We start from the raw sequence: 19782 nt of genomic DNA, 5'->3' as shown, positions 1-19782 counted from the left end.
TTGTACTCGTTTTTTTTCTAATCTGTCAGAAATTATTATTTTCAAAAAAATTAAAATTTACACTTTTTAAAAATGAAGCAACAGGCCCAAATTTTCCTTTCGTTAGAGTAACCGGAGCAGGTATAGAGATTGCTAAAGTATGATTGTGTCAGTGATTTGTATTCATCGGGAAAATTTTCCGCTATGAAGTTTTTTTTCCCGATGAAAACATTTTGCGTATACGTATATCTGACGTAGTGTGCGTACGATAAACGTCAGCAATCTCTATAGTCTGGCATAAAGCACACTACACACAAAAAAAGTTGTTGAATATTACATCCAAACTGCTGCAACCAGGTCAATCCATCGGTTGTGTAATATAACGTTGTACGATGTACATCGATTTTGCGAACAAAATTACATCCATTGATGTAATATTGTATCTGCTTTTTGCTATTACATCATTATTTCATATACATCAGCTTGAATTACATTGATCGATAATACATTTTTTTGCTGTTTACACGACCTATTGTGATTTTTAACTCCAGAAAAGTATCCATTAACAAGTGACACCGCAGCTGAACTTATTTCAACCCATTTCAAAACCATACCAGCAGTGATGCCAGCAGTACAAATGAAAAAAAAAGTGTGAAGAACAAGAAGAGGAATTTGGGATTGTCTCTCCTCCGCGGCCTGAGGTGATGGTAGAACGAAGAATCAGTGAAACTTTTCGATCAGATAACGATTGCCAGAAAGTGAAAATTCACTTCTAATTTTTCATCGAAACTTCTCGGAGTACAAATTCATGTTCCGCTTAGTAGTGAAATTCAATTTTCACGGAAAAAGTGCGTCGTGTGCAAACTAGAAGTGCAGCAAATACAGTGCCTGTGTGGAGGCTACGCGCTGGCCGGAAAATTTTCTGTCGGGCTCGGGCATCGCCGTCGCGAAGGAAGCACATAAAGTGAACAAGTGAATTTGAATGTTTTTTATTCTTAGCCGTCTACCAATCGGTTCTAGTATTCGTAATTCTGGTAGATCTCTAAGCCTCTTTCGCAAATTAGTCATTACTAGCTAATATGGTTGTTTGTGGTCCAGATTTGGGATGAGTCATTCCGAGAAAAGAAGGTTGTAATCGAAAAAGTGTTCCCTGGCGAGATGGACCAAACTGGTCTTCGCCGTCTGTAAAGACAGTCGCAAAGAAAAAAAAAGTGTTCCCTAGCGGTGGCTACTCGACGGATTTGAGCAATCATAAGCTCCAGCCAGTGACAACGTAAATGAGTGGAAAACAAAGTAGACATTTTGAGGCAGTAGTTGTGTGAAGGCCGAAAAATTCTGTTTTATTTTTGGTGAAAAAGAAAGGTTTTCAGTTTTTAATTCTCCCCTCAGCTAAGACGGTGTCACATTGCATTTTTTTTTTTTTCTATTTGATTATTTTGGCAAACTGTTAAGTAATTAACTACTCCTTCCTACTCGCGACCTCGTATGACAGACAGAGATACATTGGCTGTCCGGATAGGATTGTGTTCTCAAGTCTGTGTGAGTGCGTGCAGTATTCGACGAGGAGCGTCCGGGATTAATCAAACACACAAAAAGAGAAACCAAGAGTACGAAAAGACGGGCGTGCACATAATCAACATCATCAAAAGAGAACAAGAGTAGTTATTCCAACAATAACAACAGCAACGACTAAAACGACGACGACGGCCGCGAGTGTGGAGAAAGGTTCTTTATTCCGCTGCTACGATCAAAGCTTCGATCAACATCTGAAGTGTATGTTGTACATTGAATAGCAGCAACAAGCTTTCCTGTTTCTTGGCACAGGGGGAACGTTCGATTCCTTCAACAACAGCAGTAGCTAGTAACAACAATAACAATGACGGAATACAAACTGGTAGTGGTCGGCGCTGGAGGCGTTGGCAAATCTGCACTCACGATACAGCTCATCCAAAATCATTTTGTGGACGAATACGATCCAACCATCGAAGATTCTTATAGGAAGCAGGTGGTGATTGGTAAGTGAAATTAGTCATCTTATCTGGGTAATTGAAACTATTAGATATGTTGGCTGCCAGAGTTGTAGGGTAAATAATAATTGTTTTGTTTTTCATACGGGGAAATAAAATTTAGTCGGCTATCACTGAAAGAAATACCTTTCGACTTTTTCATTTGATTAGCTACGATGGGTTCAATCCTCATGAATTGTAGACGTCTTAGTCGATTACCTCGGGAATACCTGTATAAAGAGAGAGTGAGAAGGATTAGTAATTTCCTTTTAATTCCACTACCTTATTTGCTTATCCTAAACAGATACGCGAAAAAGGATTCTATAACATTCCCCAGAATGCAACATTCCCCAGAAAAACATTCCACAGAAAAGTATTCCCCAGAAAAGATGATGAAATTAGTAATTTTCACTTTTCTTTTTTTTTTACTATTGATAATACACTATGTTTACTTTTATGGAACTATGTATTTATCAATTCCAAACCATTTTTTAGCTCTTTATAAAATGACAACCCTTAAGTTTTCGAGCACTTCGTTCATCATTTAAAAAGTAAAAGGGTCTATTATGCAATCCAATTCAAACAGTCGGATACTGTTAAACCACAGACAAACAGACATAACACTCGCAAGATGTTCATCGAACAAGCATTTATCGGTCAATTTAAAAGTATCTTAGTTGGTAATACCGCCACCTGTGGCGTGCATAGTCAATTCCCTTGCGTTTGACGTTTTCACACTACCGCCATCTGTTCAGCGTACTACCTACCACAGTGTACTCAACAGATGGCGGATATTTTTTAACGACGATGTTTTACAGTGAGAAATATTCAATGTGTTATGTCTGTTTGTCTGTGGTTAAACCTTATCGAAGAATTGTTCGACCTGAGTTGATGGATTAAAAAATCGGTGCATGGAACGTTGAACTACCGATTACAAATTTATAACATTATTCCACTCGTTATTATCCCAAATGGTCATAACCCCGAATCCCTTGCGAAAAGCTATTGATTGTATATTTTCCTTATATATTAAAAGAAGGGAATATTCATCTATATCCAAAGAATTAATTATTTCCTTTTCTTATATTTTCAAAGAAGGGAATATTCCATCCTTTATCATATATTTAGGTTTTCTTTTATATATTCAAAGAAGGGAGTATTCCCTTCTTTATCGTATATCCAAAGAATTAATTATTTCCTTTTGTTATATTTTCAAAGAAGGGAAAACCTATTCATCCATTAAGGTCTCCTAAAACCCCTTGACCCATTAAGAAGTTTTGTTTTCTTCTTTTTATATACACGAAAAAAGATTCCAGGAGTGACTATAATAAACAAAAATAGTAAATCTAATACATGTCATACTTTTCGGGGGAATGTTATAGAACCGCGAAAAAGTCTTAGCGCACGATTAATTATTAGGGGAGAACAGTACATAACGCACCCCCGGGGTAAGACGCACTTTTTCATTTTATTTTGAGTTTTTCTTGGAATTTTTAATCCAATTCTAGGATTTATCGTGCAGGATTTTGAGTTCAGATGCTATGCTAGAAGTGCTGCTTGATAAGACAACAAAAAAGTTACGTAAAAGCCATGAAAAACACAAATGAAAGTCAGCTGGTGCGTTCTGCCCAGGGGGTGCGTTGTATACCATTCTCCCCTACTTGTAAAAGAAGTAAGATCCATGTTCAAAGTCCCTCCCCTTGGCTAGTTTTTGCACCTTGCTGTTGGTGGGCGGGCTTAATTTCATGCTAGTGGAGTGTTGGAGACGGTGGGTTTATGGTCGGCGTTGCTGGCTCATGCCGCGATAGAATGGCGTCATGGGCAGGCAATGGAGATTACTGAGCTTCCCCTCTCTGATAAACCACTCCATGAGAGAACCAAAGATCTAGTCTAGCAGTGATAGTATCACACTTGTTACTCTTTTAATTGAAAGCCGCGTTGTAGTACGCTTACGTATAGGCACTGACGTTGGGTGTGATACTGGCGGGTTTTGCCGCAAATCACTCTTATTTTATTTATTTTTACGCAGATAGATTCATTTGGGTTTGCAAGGGAATTATCCTATTGAAATATTTCAGAAAGTGCCCAACAGTGCTCCTTCTATTTGCGTGACAAGCTTTCATTGTTGTTTTCATTGAATTATTACTCAGGAAACAATGTTAAACATCATTTTTGTACATGGTATTGTAACTAATCTTATATGTGCTTCATTTTGATTTGGGATAAGTGTTTGAACTATGGCTCGGGATTTCCACTGTGGTGTGCTTCTATTGTGACATACCCATATGTATTTTTGTGGTGCGACATAGTGGAAGCGTGAGAGCGTAGTTGGAACATTTACCCTATACAATATACAATTTAAAATTAGCTTGGAAACTAACTTCAAAGTGAAGCATTTGAGTCACTTGAAGGTGTCATCTGGGAAGAACAAAGATATAATTAATATATGTAAAAGCCAGAAGTACTTGAAACACGTTAAATTGTAGTTTAAAAGCATGGGTTATGATTGTGTAGGTAGATTAGAGATTTCAGTTATTTATTAAATAAACTTCAATTATAGAATTCAGAAAGTTAATTAACATAAGAGATAGGACGCGGGGGGTCCGCTTAGGGAGGCGTCTAGCCTATGAAGTTGTATAATAAATCTTCCTATTTAGTGTATTTGTTAATTACAGACAATGTCAATAGCGAAAGTCATATCTTCAACCAGGCGCTTACGAACAAGTGAAGTTTTAGGAAAGATGTGTTAAATATGTTGATAGGTTTGAAATAAGAATTAGGATTGTTGTGCTTTAGTTTTCGGTAAGGTATGATGTGTCAACAAAGCCCTTTTGAGCAAATTTTCAAACATCAAATTGATTGAGTGATTTATTGAAAGACATTGCGTTGCGAAAATTGACAAGTCATACATCTAACATAACTACTAACACTAAAATGATCCCGGAACTAACACTTATCCATTGCACTTTTAGTTATATATTAGTTTTATTTTTCTACTAAGTCATCTATGCTTCTTTCTATTGTTTGGATCAAGTACAACTAATACTAATCTACCTTTATGTATGTTTTACTCCCTTTTAACCCATTATCTTTATGAATGGCGAATCATATGACGTGAGACACGTACAAGCTGGAACTCAAAGAATTACTTCGAACAGGATGTCAAACAAATTCAGGACCAATCCAAATGAGACCAAATGAGGCATCGGGGAGTTATATATTCTGGGAGAGGTATTTGATAAATAATCAAAAAGTGGTAAGTTAAAATCAGAGCCAAGGATCATGAGAGGTAATTGTCAATAATTCATTAATTAGTAGAAATCTCGATAACTTTTTCAAGGGAGCGTATCGGCTTTTGTAGGCGGTGCGTTTGGTCGTCGATTTGGCTTAACTGGTGGCTCGCCCACGCGGGCTGGCACTATCATCAGATAGGGGAAATTTTCCTCTACCTGCTGGTGGTGTTGATGAGCGTGTGCGAGCTGCCGTTTGCGCCGGATCGACGATCGGATGCATTGTTTGCAGGAGCTGGTGCTTCCCTTTGAAAAAGTAATCGAGAAATAACCATATTATCCTGTAATTGATATTACTATTTTTATATATCAATGAAATTAGTCATGACAGAGTAACAGATGGGGAAGGACAATAGACACAAGTTGACACAATAAACAAGACAAGTGGGGGTTAATACACAAGACAAAATGACAAAATAAGTGACGACAGAAGACAAGACTGCGACAAAATTCAACCTTAAAAAAAAAGGAATGCGCAATTATATTATCAAAACTATTTGGATCAGCACAAAAACAACAGTGACCAAACGGGCACCATAGCCTAGGAACGTCTGTGTGTTGATTTAAAATAGAGGCTCATAGAAGCAAAATTGATCAATAAAAGGGGTCCAGTGTAGAGTTTAAGCAAGTGCTGCCACTGGATCACTACAAAAAAAAAAAAAAGAAGTAAGATCCATGTTCAAAGTATTTATTACTTCACGAATACTGTTGCACTTCATTGTTACATCCCTATTTACCTTGTCGAGTAGTAGACCAGTAACCAGTGTCAACATTTCAAAGGGGCGTAATTGTATTTGTAAACAATGACTTTAGCAGTCGATTTCTCGTGAAATTAAAACTTACTCATGAAGATTAATTACACCACCAGGTAGAGGAATGTTTCCTTTGCCTGCTAACGTTGTTAATTTGAAGGGATGGACTTTTATTTGCGAGAAATCGATAGCTAAAGCCATTGTTTACAAAAGCAATTACGCCCCTTTGAAATGTTGGCACTCAATTAATCAATAAATTCTGATTATTCAAGCTTTTCATAAATTACATAATTTCCATTTGGAAAGACCAGCGATTTTAAGAACACTAATCAATAAATTCCGGATTTTTCAAGCTAAGCGTAAATCCATAATTCACTGTAGTTTCCAGTAACTTCTGCTTCTAATTATTTTTTCTTCTTAATTTGTGCAGTTTATTTAGTTATGTATTCCTCCAAAAACTGCTTCCTTGACCTTAAGAAAAGTTTGTCAATTGATAGGTTATCGTCAGGAATAAATAATATACAAATTACAAATTAATAAGACCCTACTTTCTCGAGCTTCTAGAAAAAAACGTGTTCAATCTCTAATAAACAAATACCATAAACGAACTGTATTCCGGATGAGTAAACTATCCCACAAATGGTTTGGATGATACCCTGAACACGTCGTTAAGCTCTCTTTTATTGTTATTTTTATTAGGGATGACACCGCTCCAACTAGCTCGAAGTTGCTCGCACTTACTGGTGATTTTATCAATAGGAAAAATTAAAACCCCCTAAATTAAATCGCCCCTTGAGAAATACGTCACGCAATCACAATCCCCTCCCCTCCAGTTATAGACCGAATAGAAGCTTGTTTGGCAATGAATTTTATACATAAATTCTGCCTCGTTGAATCCAAATAGGGGAAATGACGGCTTCGACATGCCAGACTATTTTCGGCAACCCAAAATGAAACACTATTTTCACTGGATTTTCTTACGAAAACACTTCGCTGAATGCATGCAAACGATTCCTTATGCTTTCAGCTTCAATTTGACTATATTTTTACCACTGAGAAAAAGCAACCTAGCAAGGTTTTCTTGAAATGAAACTCACGCACTACAAATTATAGCTGATTTCGAGTTGCCGATAATAGAACAGCAGATTTACATGCAGTTCAAATGGAACGGTTGCCGAAGAAAAACTGGTTGCCGACAATACTCGCTCTCACTAGAGAAGATTGGAGCTTTGTAAAAGCGTTTCAAAACAGTTTTTGACAATTCTTTCGACTGAAATTGTTAGAGCAGCTGGCAGCAAAAGATTGTAAACAAACCAATACTGCATATGTGTGCGTTCCATAGAGAAAAAGGCTATAGAAAGAAGGTCGCTGCTTAGGTTGCCGAGAATACGTAAATTCCCCTATAAACTCAGATTTATGTTACACGTACTCAGTTATTGTGAAAAACAAAATTCACAATAATACTTTCAAATTCTTCTACTTTATCCAGTATGAATTTATGTTCTGTCTTTGAAAATTACACTTGAATTTTATGAAATAGGCCTATCTTAACCAAGATATGATCTCTAATTTATAATAGATCGAAAAATTAAGAAAAGTTTATTTGTTTATTTGTTATGTTTGCATCAACAGACTAGAAATAGTCCAAATGATGTGTTGTAAAAAAAGTACAGATTAAACAGCCTACATATACTACAGCTACAAACGAAAATAACTAGGAAAGCATTGTCAAGTTACTAAAAAACTTAAATTTTACGCTTAGCTGTTGGGCGTCAAGCGCCTTCGGTCAGCAAACAAGGCAGAGAATCTTCGGCGAAGCATATTCCATGTCAAGTGAAAATCGAACATCGACGCTACTCGGTTGAACACTCGCTGCAAGCCGTAAATAGCGCTCCCTAAGCTATAATTAGTTCGAAGAAGTGGAAGTCTCAGCATAGACTGTTGCGTAGTGATCGAGGTTGAACATTAATGTTCACTTGTTGCAGAATTGCTTCGCAGTCGATTCTTCCTTGCAGAGTATCGGCGACGGTTAAGGCTCTGAAAACATCTCTTCGGATACGTAAGGGCTCGACATTGATCAATTGGCAGCGATTCTCGTAGGTTGGAAGATGAAGCTTATGCCTTGTTCAGACTGGAGAGTTATAATATGTTATAACGGTTGTCAAATAATTGCAACACAGAAACCACCATCAAGATAGCTCTATAACATGTTATAACTCTGTAGTCTGAACGTACTATTATAGTACGTTCAGACTACAGAGTTATAATATGTTATAGCGCTATCTTGATGGTGGTTTCAGTGTTGCAATTATTTGACAACCGTTATAACATGTTATAACTCTCCAGTCTGGACAGCGTTTTACGGAGCGCGAAGCGAAGAAAACGTCGTTGCACAGATTCAATTCGCTCGGACCCATTATTGTAGTTCGGGCTCCAGACTGCAGAGCAGTATTCCAACGTAGATCGTACGAGAGAGCAATAGAGCGATTTCAAGCAGTAAATGTCTGTGAAGTTCTTAGTAATCTTGAAGACAAAGCCAAGAATTCTGGACGCTTTGTCGACGACATACGGTATATGGTGTGAGTATGTCAGCTTTGAGTCTAGAAAAACGCCTAAGTCTTTCACGCAATGCACCCGTTCGATAGTCGTGCCTAGTAGTTTGTAGTTGAAAATAATCGGTTGTTTCTTGCGTGAGAAAGTAATGACTGTGCTCGGAGATGAGCCAGCCTGCGGCTGAAAATCTCCTTAATAAGGGTTCAGCGTGTAGTTGCATTTGGGAGTTGGTAGATGTCACTTGACGGAGGAAGGATGTTCGAGTAGGGCCGCTGGAAACCAAGATACTTTCAGGCGATAATATATTGGTCGGTTGATCATACTTGCCAATAACAGGAATGTGGAAGACCACTTCTCCCATCTCAAACGCAGGACCGGGACACCTGCTGGTCGCTGGCAGGAGGGGCGCGAATGCGATAAGCGTAATAGGGGATACGTGGATACGTCTATTAACGTCTCTTTAAACTGTTCCCTTACAAGAGGAGAATTTAGTTCATTCGAGACGGGACGGAATAGGGGCTTCCTCAGGGCAAACGGCAAGAATGCGTCCCGGAGAGCAGTTGAGTGATTGTAATTCATAAATGTACGTGTTTTCATGGAAATTTTCATTACACTTCCTTTCTGAGCCAGATTTATGCTACGCCTCTAGAAAACTAAGCTTGGATACTGGTCCAAAATTCATCGAATTAAGAATATTCAATTTAAGTGAAGACAACATATAAAGAAGACTGGCAACTCTTCCATTTTCTCAAACGATCGACATGAGACAGTCACAATCGCGTCATCTGCCGCTTAAAGGTGAATGCTCCGAACGAATTGGATAGCAAAGGTTCCATCCTCAGAAGAAAGATTTGTGCATTTGCTCATTTTTCTATGCGTTGCTTCCACCTTCGCTCAAGCACAGCGCTACTGTGTCTGTCGCTCGGATTCAGGCAAAGTTGCCAGTCTTCTTGATATGTTGTCTTCGATTTAGGGAAGGTAGATATTAAATTTTAATTTAAAAAAAAAAGTACATTCAAGATTTTAGCCCCATTTTTTTCAAAAACAGTGCTCTACAAATTATTCATCTCTGCTTTATTGTGCTCAACATTATAAGGAGAGATCGAAATATGTATAAGTAGAGATAAATCGAGAGATAAATGACTGGACCAAGTGTACGAGAATCCGATAACCTCAAACCGCTATGGCCAATCCTACTGCACCCCTTCTGGTCTTCACGGAGACGCCTTGTGCGTAGTGTGAAGGAATTTCAACTGAAACATATCCGTTGCGTAGGGATTACTGATACGAAGAACGAAGGTACGTGGTACTGTACCGAGGAATCATGCGAACGGATCAAGAAGCGCAAGGCCGCTGCCATAGTGGACCGCCGTTATTGCTAGAGTGGAGAAGGAATCGAAGCGTATGCATCTGTGGGTAGATCAAAGCTCATGACATTCAATAATTTGTGATAATATTGAACAAGTACATCTGGTATTCTTCCGGGCAAACTGGGGCAAATGGAAAATACTTCATGCACCAAATCCTATCATGCAACAAATTAAATTTCAAGAATTGACAATTCTTTTGTTCCCTCCCCTTGGCTAGTTTTTGCACCTTGCTGTTGGTGGGCGGACTTAATTTCATGCTTTATAGTGGAGTGTTGGAGACGGTAGGTTTATGGCCGGCGTTGCTGGCTCATGCCGCGATAGAATGGCGTCATCGGCAGGCAATGGGAATTACTAGGCTTCCCCTCTCTGATAAACCACTGCATGAGAGAACCAAAGATCTAGTCTAGCAGTGATAGTATCACACTTGTTACTCCTTTAATTGAGAGCCGCGTCGTAGTACGCTTACGTATAGGCACTGACGTTGGGTGTGATACTGGCGGGTTTTGCCGCAAATCACTCTTATTTTATTTATTTTTACGCAGATAGATTTATTTGGGTTTGCAAGGGAATTATACTATTGAAATATTTCAGAAAGTGCCCAACGGTGCTCCTTCTATTTGCGTGACAAGCTTTCATTGTTGTTTTCATTGAAGTATTACTCAGGAAACAATGTTAAACATCATTTTTTTACATGGTATTGTAACTAATCTTATATGTGCTTCATTTTGATTTGGGATAAGTGTTTTCCACTGTGGTGTGCTTCTATTGTGACATACCCATATGTATTTTTGTGGTGCGACATAGTGGAAACGTGAGAGCGTAATTGGAGCATATACCCTAAATAATTTAAAAATCAGCTAGGAAACTAACTTCAAAATGAAGCATTTTAGTCACATGAAGGTGTCACCTGGGTCGAACTAAGATATAATAAATAGGTATAGGTCAAAATCAAAAGTTCTTGAAACACGTTTAATTTTAGATTACAAGCACAAGTGCAGGTACTTAATAAAGCATGGGTTATGCTTGATTAGGTGAATTAGAGCTTTTAATAATTTATTAAATTAGACTAATGAGATATCATAATCATCAAATGAACTTAAATAAGAAACTTCAGAAAGTCTAATGACATTAAGTAGATTAACAAAAGAATTAGGATGCGGGGGCCGCTTAGGGAGGCAACTAACCTTTAAAGTTGTAGAATAAATCTTCTCATTTAGTCTTGAACTTTAAAAAGAAAACGCAGGCAGACCAATAGCATTTAGCAGATTAACAAGGAGAGGAATAGTTTAGGAAATAAGTAAAAGTAGAGGTATGTGACAATTAATACCTTTTAAACTTTTGGAGGCATTGTATTCCCCTGAGTTTGTTGTACTCGATTACTATATAATTCTCTCAATACGCGAAATCTCTTATATATGCGGTTAAAGCATTTGAGTTAACTTATTTCTTAGTGTTCAAGTACTTACATTTGTAAACAGCAGTCAATGAGCTAAACCCTACGTAAAATCGATCTTTCCTTATGTGGTATTGATGCATGTTTAACTTTTCGCGGCTGTCGGAATCAACGCGCCTACGTCTACGCGCTTACGCAGAAGTGATTCACAATGCGGTAGAGTTCACCAAAAGTTTTTTTTTTTTTGAGCTTCTGTAGTATAGAATTTGTTCAGTATGGTCGCGAAATCTTGAAATGATTGATACGTGCGGTAAAATAACTAAATTGAAGCAAAGCTCAACAGTAAAATAAGTAGAATATTTAGGGAGGAAACCAAAATTAATCCACTTGCCAACATAGGCTATCACATTTATTTTGGTGGCACTCTTTAAATGATAATAAGCCTTTTTTCTCGCTTCGGTTGTCTCGCACGGCTTTCGGAATTCGCGCGGTTTTCGTAACTTACATAATTTAGATATTTCGTTCGAAACGGATTTACTTATTCAATCGGTTTACTACGCGGATGTATCTACGCGCACACGTCACAGCATTTTTTCTATAACTATCTTGAAACAATACATACGGAATCCAGTGTTCAAGCGGCTAACATAGGCTAGTCCTTCTGCTGTATTGTCAAAGATAGAAGCAAAATATATTCAAATGGGTCAAGTCTTGAAAATTAAGCTGTCACGCAGCTCCAGCTTGATACCCAAAAAAAAAAGTATGATGTACATAAATGGAGCGTAACATATCATATAAGTTTACATTATATATCATGTAAAGTTCTAAGACATTTCATGCAATGTAGCAAATATTGTATACAAAAGCCCATTGTTGTAAATAACATTGTTTATAAGTTGCTCGTTTGTGTGAATTAATGTTTACATCACTATTAAAATTCAGAATTTTTATCTGTGCGGGACTGACATCCCTATCTCTACAAGCAACAACTGGTAGTAGTCAATATAGTCGCTATATTCATAGTCTAGCGGAGAGAAATTCCATGTAGCAAAAAAGAGAACCAATTCAAGATCTTGAAGACCAACAAATGAAAAGGGGCTCAAGTTTTATAATCAAAACTACTAAGATGGTTCATTCCTTGCAAACCGAACGCAAATCAAAAGCATCGGGGAATAGGGAAAACGTTCCCCAAGTGAATTATTATGTTGTTTTGCCTAGACAAGCTTTAAATCGCAAGAAAAGTGTTTCCGGAATTTAGGTCGCAAAACCTGATGTGCTCTTATCTGTTGTTGGTCGTGATATGCTCGATTGGTTCCGTTATTTGGCAGTTCAATTGGTTCCCGAAATTCTATCCGCCAGACTATGAATATAGCGACTATAGTAGTCAATATAAGCGAGGGCTCAGACTGTGGGTCCAGCCTGACAACGCATGCATGCGCATGTGTTATCATGGAAATCAGCCATGTTATGTTAAATTTGAATACTTTGAAACTTACACTACGGATACGACATGCCAGGCCCGTGGATGTAATACAATGGCCGCAACTAGGGGAAGGACAGCTCCAAGTATCAGCATCAATACCGATGGTGGAAATATTAAATATTCTAATATGTGTGATATTTGCGAATCTTATACTTAGTCTGACAGTTGTTTTTTTTTTTGTTTTTGGCTATTTTTGATTTTAAGTGTACATTTGACATTCTTTTAATCAAAAATGGATTTCACACGAGAGGCAAGTCATTTCATGATGCTGGCCACCACCACCAAAAACCGCTCCTTTTATAATAAATTCGGCATTATTTGGCAGCTGATCGCAGTGCACTTCCGTTCCCAGGAAATAGTCATTAATTTCCACGAATTCTTCATCGTCTGCGAACCAATGTGCTGTCCTCCGATGGAACGGGAATCGACCGACTACGCCACCCCTGTAAGCGGAGTCCCAGAATGATGGTTCCGTGGTCGTATTACGCTCGATTTGCCATGAGCCTACAGCTTAGAGAGATTTGCTGCTGGGGGAACGTCCAGTACCGTTTTTATCATGAAAAGCCGAAGTCAAAATCGATCAGAGCGATCGAAAACGAAATCTTGGCAAAAATGATGGCAAACAAAAAGCTGCAGTTACATTGTTAATTTTTTACTTTTGGCTTTCCGCTCGACAGCTAATATCATTAATATTCATACTAAAAATTATAATAATTACCAATTTGAGCAATTTTTACACCAAATATTACTTCAGATCAAGTTGTACTTCCCCTAAGGCCGCAATGATTATTTTCCCTTCTTTTGATCACAAACTGTTCTTTCATATTTTTTTAAAATAGATCATGATAAAAGGTCTAAAGGAGTAATATTTGAAAATGTTGGTTTCTTTCAATAAAATACGGAAGAACAGCTCATAATAAAAGAAGTAAAAATCATCATTTATTTTATGTTTTTTTTTTTTATTTATTCAAATATATCATATATTCATCCAAAAAAACATATACATCCTATATTTTTATTTTACAAAAATAACAAAATTAATACTATGTACTTCTTCTACAACATATGATGAATAGATACAATGGCATTTCTGCCCCACTGGCGCTCCCAGCTCACTGGCGTACTTTTAATAGAGATTTTCCCTTTTTTCAAACATGAGCTGTTCTTTCGAGTGTTATTATTGCTTTCTGACTGATTCTTCTATTTCTGGGAAATTGTACATTCTGGGGAATGGTTCATTCTGGGGATTTTTTCTCTGGGAAATGGTGCATTCTGGGGAATGTCATACAATCGGTATTTCTGTCTCCTCTACGGAATGTATTTGCAATCAAGACTCATCTAATCTATTTTTTACAGATGGCGAAACATGCTTGTTAGATATTCTGGATACAGCAGGTCAAGAAGAATACTCGGCTATGCGTGATCAGTATATGAGAACCGGTGAAGGCTTCTTGCTTGTATTTGCGGTGAATAGTGCCAAAAGTTTCGAAGATATAGGTAGGAAATAATAAGTTTATCATGTGCACACAACTTAAATATGTCCCAAAAACAGGAACCTACCGAGAGCAAATCAAACGCGTCAAAGATGCTGAAGAAGTCCCCATGGTGCTTGTCGGTAACAAGTGTGATCTGCAGGCGTGGGCCGTAGATATGAATCAAGCGAGAGATGTGAGTTTCGGAATGAGTATAAGTTAATCCGAGGCTTAATTCATGTTTTTTTTCGGTTTTCAGGTGGCCAAACAGTACGGTGTTCCATTTGTTGAAACGTCCGCCAAGACCAGAATGGGGGTCGATGATGCCTTCTACACGCTCGTTCGAGAGATCCGCAAGGACAAGGAAAGAGGGAAAAAGAACCGAAACAACAAAAAATTTGGTTCAAGTCGTCGGTTCAAATGTCGACTGCTGTAATTTCGTTTAAGAGAATCGAACGCTGCCCGCTATTTTACTTTTACAATTACACTGTCTATGCATGGGAAAGTATGTGAACCTTTCTACAACCGCACAACTAAGCAACACTCAATATGTGTTGATGATCGTTCCCTTTACCAATCTGCAAAAATCACCACAAAGAAGATACAAAATCTACATTTATCCGCAATATGAAATTTTTTACTATTGTTGTACCAGAACTATCCGTAGTCTTGTTGAAGCGCTTTAAATGCGGATTGGAATACAGGAAATCAGTAAACGACCACAGCGAGGAAACAAAATAAGAAACGATTCAACTAAAATGGCAACCAATTAGCTTTAGGAGAAAATTACGAAAATCTTTTAAATTTTTTTATTTTTTTTTTGTTTTATCATGCAATGTATTTTTTTTTAAATTCTACTCTTTTATCTCAGTGCTATCTATTATGCTTGTAATAAAACAATAACCATAATAAGGTAACTAGTAGCTGGAATTTGTTCTTATCCAGAATGCAATGTCTGAATTTGAGTAAGTAGCATTTAACTAACGTTGACAACGCCTTGGCGGAAAAGAACCTTTTTCACGAACACAATACAAAAGAATGAATTCTTCGTCTACTTATAACAAAGTGCATGTGTCTGGAAAATTTCTAAAAAAAAGTAAACAATAATCCATTTTGTAATCGAATGTAATCAATCAACTAGGGAAAAAAGCGGTCCGAGGTATGTTCAATTATTTTTAGTTGCAGAAAACATGTGAAGCGTGATATACCATTTGAGCTTGGATTGTTTTATTACATGATGGTAGGCAGGTTTCAAATTGGTTTCCAGTTTTCTCACTGTTCTAATGTTAATCAATTTTCCGTGTAACCATTTTCAGCATAACAGTAATTATTGAACGTTGCATGCGCAGTATGACATATGCTGTCATAAGCGTAAGGAGGACAACATGAAACTACTCATACACAGTATCTAAATCACTAGCAGGAAACAATTATTTGTCAATCTATAACGTATTCAGACAAATGGACAATGGTTATAATGTACAATAGTATGACTCGTGTTTACCCTTCCTAATTTTAATCAGTCCCACAAGTAAACACCGAACTTCACAAATCGATATTAATACGTTGGAAAATTAATTGCACTTGCTGAAAGTTTACTCAATATCTCATCAAATAAGAACTGAGCAGACAATTATACTGCATACCTTCATAAACGCATTGAAAACAAATATGAAGCAACTAGTGTAAAGAAATGGTTGATCAGCAAATCTGCGCAGAAATATAATTGGCATATAATGTAAAAATTCCAAATTTTTCACTAATGTGAAGCAAGCATATTTTATTAGTAAAGAGTAAATCAAGAACAAAGTTCCAATGAACTTGTTTAGTAAAAAATACTACACAAGTAAAGAAAATAGCGTAATAAAGGAAGGGTACAGTGTTTGCTTACGCGTTAGTGGTCTATCAAGAGCAACAAATGCGTCGAATTCTACTTTTAGCAGTAAAAACGGATGTGTGCGCTCAAACAAATTTCCAGTGCGCTTAATGACGATAGTCTACTGATGGATAAGATATTCACTGTTGTAAGGCGAATGTAGTAAAAATATTGAACAAATAAAATTTATGAGACGTATTCAATCTAACAATGTCGCTTTTCTTATACATATATTATTGCATGATGACGGCACTGCAGATGTACATTAAAAAAAGGTCACGAGGAACAAAGCGCGTCGTTATATTGTTTCCGAAAGCAGTTCGAGAAACTCGAGATTGTTCGCTGAAAAAAGAAACTATGCGCATCCCGCATAAACGCGAACCATAAATTGACCTTACCTAAAATGGTTAAAAATTGTTTATAATCCCTGCTAAACTTTAACTGAAATGGTTATGGAACTTTACATGAACGTTTAATGATAAAGTTTCAACCTTATGTATTATGGTTTTTTGGAAATGGACCTTACAAATAATGGGTTGTTAAGAACCATTACCATTCCAAATTCTTGTTTTCTCCATACATTTTCAGAAAGAGAACTATATAAGAACGTTTTTACTTATGATTTGAGAACATTAATGGTAATGGTTATGGTAGTCAGTAAGGTCCATTAATGGTTTTGTATTATCGCTCAACTTTACGTGGAATATATCGTGAATTGGTAATCAGTAAATTACAGGCAACCAATTCGCGATATATTCCACATAAAGTTGATCGATGTTACAAAACATCATCCATCATAGCATCCACCTTAATCACATACACCTTACATACAGTATGTGAATATCTTGTCACCGGGTGTTTGAATTTTAACTCTATCATTGTATTTCTTATAACCAGCCAGAAATGTTTGTTCTTCTGGGATATTTCCACTTCCAGAGGTAATTCTACCGATGCATTCAGCATGATTCAGCTTACTACATGCCCAACCTGTAGTCCAGTGTATGCTTGAAAGTCGGTTCCGTCGAATGATTCATCCTCAAGATCTTGTAGAGTTTCCACGTGTTTATCACAATCATTACGTGAATGTTGCTTCTGTACTACGTTAAGCTGTCGTAATTCGTCATTTGCAATGATATATTTGCTTATGTCAGCTTGCACGTTGCCAACCTTTTTAGGTACAAGTAGTTGGTTAATTACGACAGCTTTGTACGCGGATGAAAACTGAGAAGAATCGGGGTGTGTATTATTTCCGTTTTTCCAGCGTATAACCGAAAAAAAATGCTCAAGGCAGTCTTGTGACAAATTACGAGTACGTAGGAATCTGAAATCATGTTGTGTTTCCAGTTCCTCCCACAATAGTTTAATTGCTAAAATGTAAGAAAGCCATCCACCAATGAAGAACGGGGTTTTCGAATTCTTTGTTAACGGCGTGAATTTGTTTTCCTGGAAATAGGAGATAGATTTTAATATTTTATATAATATTTTTAAATTTAAGTAAACATATTGTACCATTGCAAGATCCAAGCAGGCTTTCTCTACGAAGTATAGCTTACGCAGTTTTTCGGATACTGTATCCAAAAACGCCCAGTGTGGAGAGCCCGATTTCAGAGGTCGCTTGAATTCCTGTTTAGTAAAAAATTAAGTAATTGGTTTTATCTATAGTAATTGAACATTTACTTTTTTCTCTTTAAGGCTCGAGCTGTTCGCGATATCGAACAACATATCGTAGTCTTCACAAAATTTAGCGGTGTTCAAAGCTCGCTCTGATAGTTTTCTCGTTCTTACATAATCTTTAAGGCCAACTACGACCGAGTGACTGAGGGCTTGTACAGCCAAGCCAACATTCATTTCACTGAACTGTGATAGACGTATGTGTTCATACGATAATCTAGGAACGACTTGTGGCACGTGTTTCACGTCTTCCCAGTAAAGATCGACAATATCATTGAAGCTACAGAGTTGGCCATCCCAAACCGCGTTGTTTTTAAGCAGGTTATTTCTGCACGACTTAATTAGATGTGGAGCGTCAAACATGCAGTATATACGGTTCGTTCCTTCTCTGACTCGCATATCAAAATAAGGGGCCTCCATTGTAGCTCCGTATTCCTTTGAAAACATGTTCCGATTGACACTGTTCTGGTCGCATGTTATGACCTTTGGAATGAATCCGGCATCAACGATCAGATCCAACGCATTGTCTACAATAGATTTCTGCTGGACTGCAGTGAGGCCAGTGCAGAAAAAATAGCCAATTGCCTGTTTGAATCCAGACCGGATGGTTTTTATCATAAGTGTCAGAGCAGATTTTGCTCTGACCTTTGTATTCGTCGTGTCCTGTCCAGGTAATTTTGTTGGAAATCCACTGAAATAGTCCGGTTTTGCTTGATAAAAGTACGTTACTCTTTCGGATATCGCCATTTCATCCAGGAAAAGAGTAACAAGCTTCTCATCGTCCTTCATTGTGGATGCTTTCATCTTTACCAACTGGAATACCGCTGTCGAGAAGCCTTCTCGGATGTTTATACGCCCCAACCATTTGCGCACGGTACTCAAACCGGGCAATGCCATAAACTGTCGTATTTGCCGGTACGCCTTCGTTGAGCAGTACTGAAGTACGAGTGCCATGTTCTTCATGGCATCAGAATATCGAGCTCCACGGCACTTTCTATTCCTATTCTTTTGCAACTCAACAAGAATAGAATCCTGAAGTGGGTTGGTAAGAAATGCGGTTAATTTATCCTTAACTTTCTTCAATTCCAACCGTAGTTTGTGGATGACGGCATTCTTCTTGCACGTAGATTGTTTGTTCTTTCGAAGTTCTCGTTTTAGTTTTAAGTTTTCCGTCTCCAGTTCAACTAATCGATCTGCCATGAACACGTATCTTACGAGGGGGGCGACACATCTAAATCTCAATTTTAGATGCTCAAAAAATATCACACTAGCGAATCAATTTTCGAAAAATCTTCTTGCATTTCTCGCATCTACATGCATCGTGCATCATCTTTTTGCAGGAAATCTTCAGAATCGTCATCAATCTTCTTTCTATCTACTCAGCGTGCGAGCAGCTAGCCACAGCACAACACAATCTTTCCTGCAGCGTAGATAGAGTCGTCCCCCTCGGTATCTTATTGGATCGAAACAATAATCGTGATCAATATGCTCAGAAACTTTGCTAGGATTTTCACGGAGTCTGTGTGTCGTTAGAGGAATTTGTGGAGTCGAATCAGAGGAATCGTCGATAACTACCTCACCCACCACATCCATCGAATGCTCTAGGACAACTAACAACTGCTTCACTGGTTCCATCCGACTCGCTAAATTGAAAGCCAACGTCCATCGAACTAATGCCATCTAAACGTGAAAGTTGGCTCGCAACGTTCCGATTTGGAGACGGAACAGCTGTCGGTAGCAGTCTGCAGATAAGAAAAGCTTATAATATATTATTTAGAATTAATAGACATCAATTATCGCTAACCCCTGAGTTTTGCAAAGCGGATTAATGAAGTCGTCATCCTGGAAGTGATCGCTGCCAATAACTGATTCCTTCGAAAATTTCGTGACACCGCAGACGTTAATCCATTTCTCCAAGTCTCTTGAGCTGGAACCCA

The 19782-nt window shown here is 37.8% G+C and overlaps 1 protein-coding gene across 1 annotated transcript; it reads left to right on the top strand.

Annotated features, from left to right (window-relative positions):
- The first annotated feature begins 1804 nt into the window (after positions 1-1804).
- LOC135712877 (GTPase HRas) lies at positions 1805-16385 on the top strand. The gene is made up of 4 exons (XM_065235964.1): positions 1805-1994; positions 14183-14323; positions 14379-14494; positions 14558-16385. Exons 1-4 carry the CDS (start codon positions 1856-1858, stop codon positions 14732-14734), a joined length of 573 nt encoding a protein of 190 aa, XP_065092036.1. The 5' UTR covers positions 1805-1855; the 3' UTR covers positions 14735-16385.
- The last annotated feature ends 3397 nt before the right edge of the window (positions 16386-19782 follow it).

Source organism: Ochlerotatus camptorhynchus, unplaced genomic scaffold, assembly GCF_037179485.1.
Source record: "Ochlerotatus camptorhynchus isolate MF236.1 unplaced genomic scaffold, CSIRO-AGI_Acam_v1.1 ptg000510l, whole genome shotgun sequence".
NCBI classification, from domain to species: domain Eukaryota; kingdom Metazoa; phylum Arthropoda; class Insecta; order Diptera; family Culicidae; genus Ochlerotatus; species Ochlerotatus camptorhynchus.
The sequence above is the reverse complement of the archived record's forward strand: the minus strand, read 5'-3'. Positions and strand labels throughout refer to the sequence as shown.

Coding starts and splice junctions, on each gene's coding strand:
- LOC135712877 (XM_065235964.1), top strand. CDS start 1,856: ATGACGGAATACAAACTGGTAGTGGTCGGCGCTGGAGGCGTTGGCAAA. Junction 1,995..14,182: donor TAGGAAGCAGGTGGTGATTG/GTAAGTGAAATT, acceptor TATTTTTTACAG/ATGGCGAAACATGCTTGTTA. Junction 14,324..14,378: donor CAAAAGTTTCGAAGATATAG/GTAGGAAATAAT, acceptor TCCCAAAAACAG/GAACCTACCGAGAGCAAATC.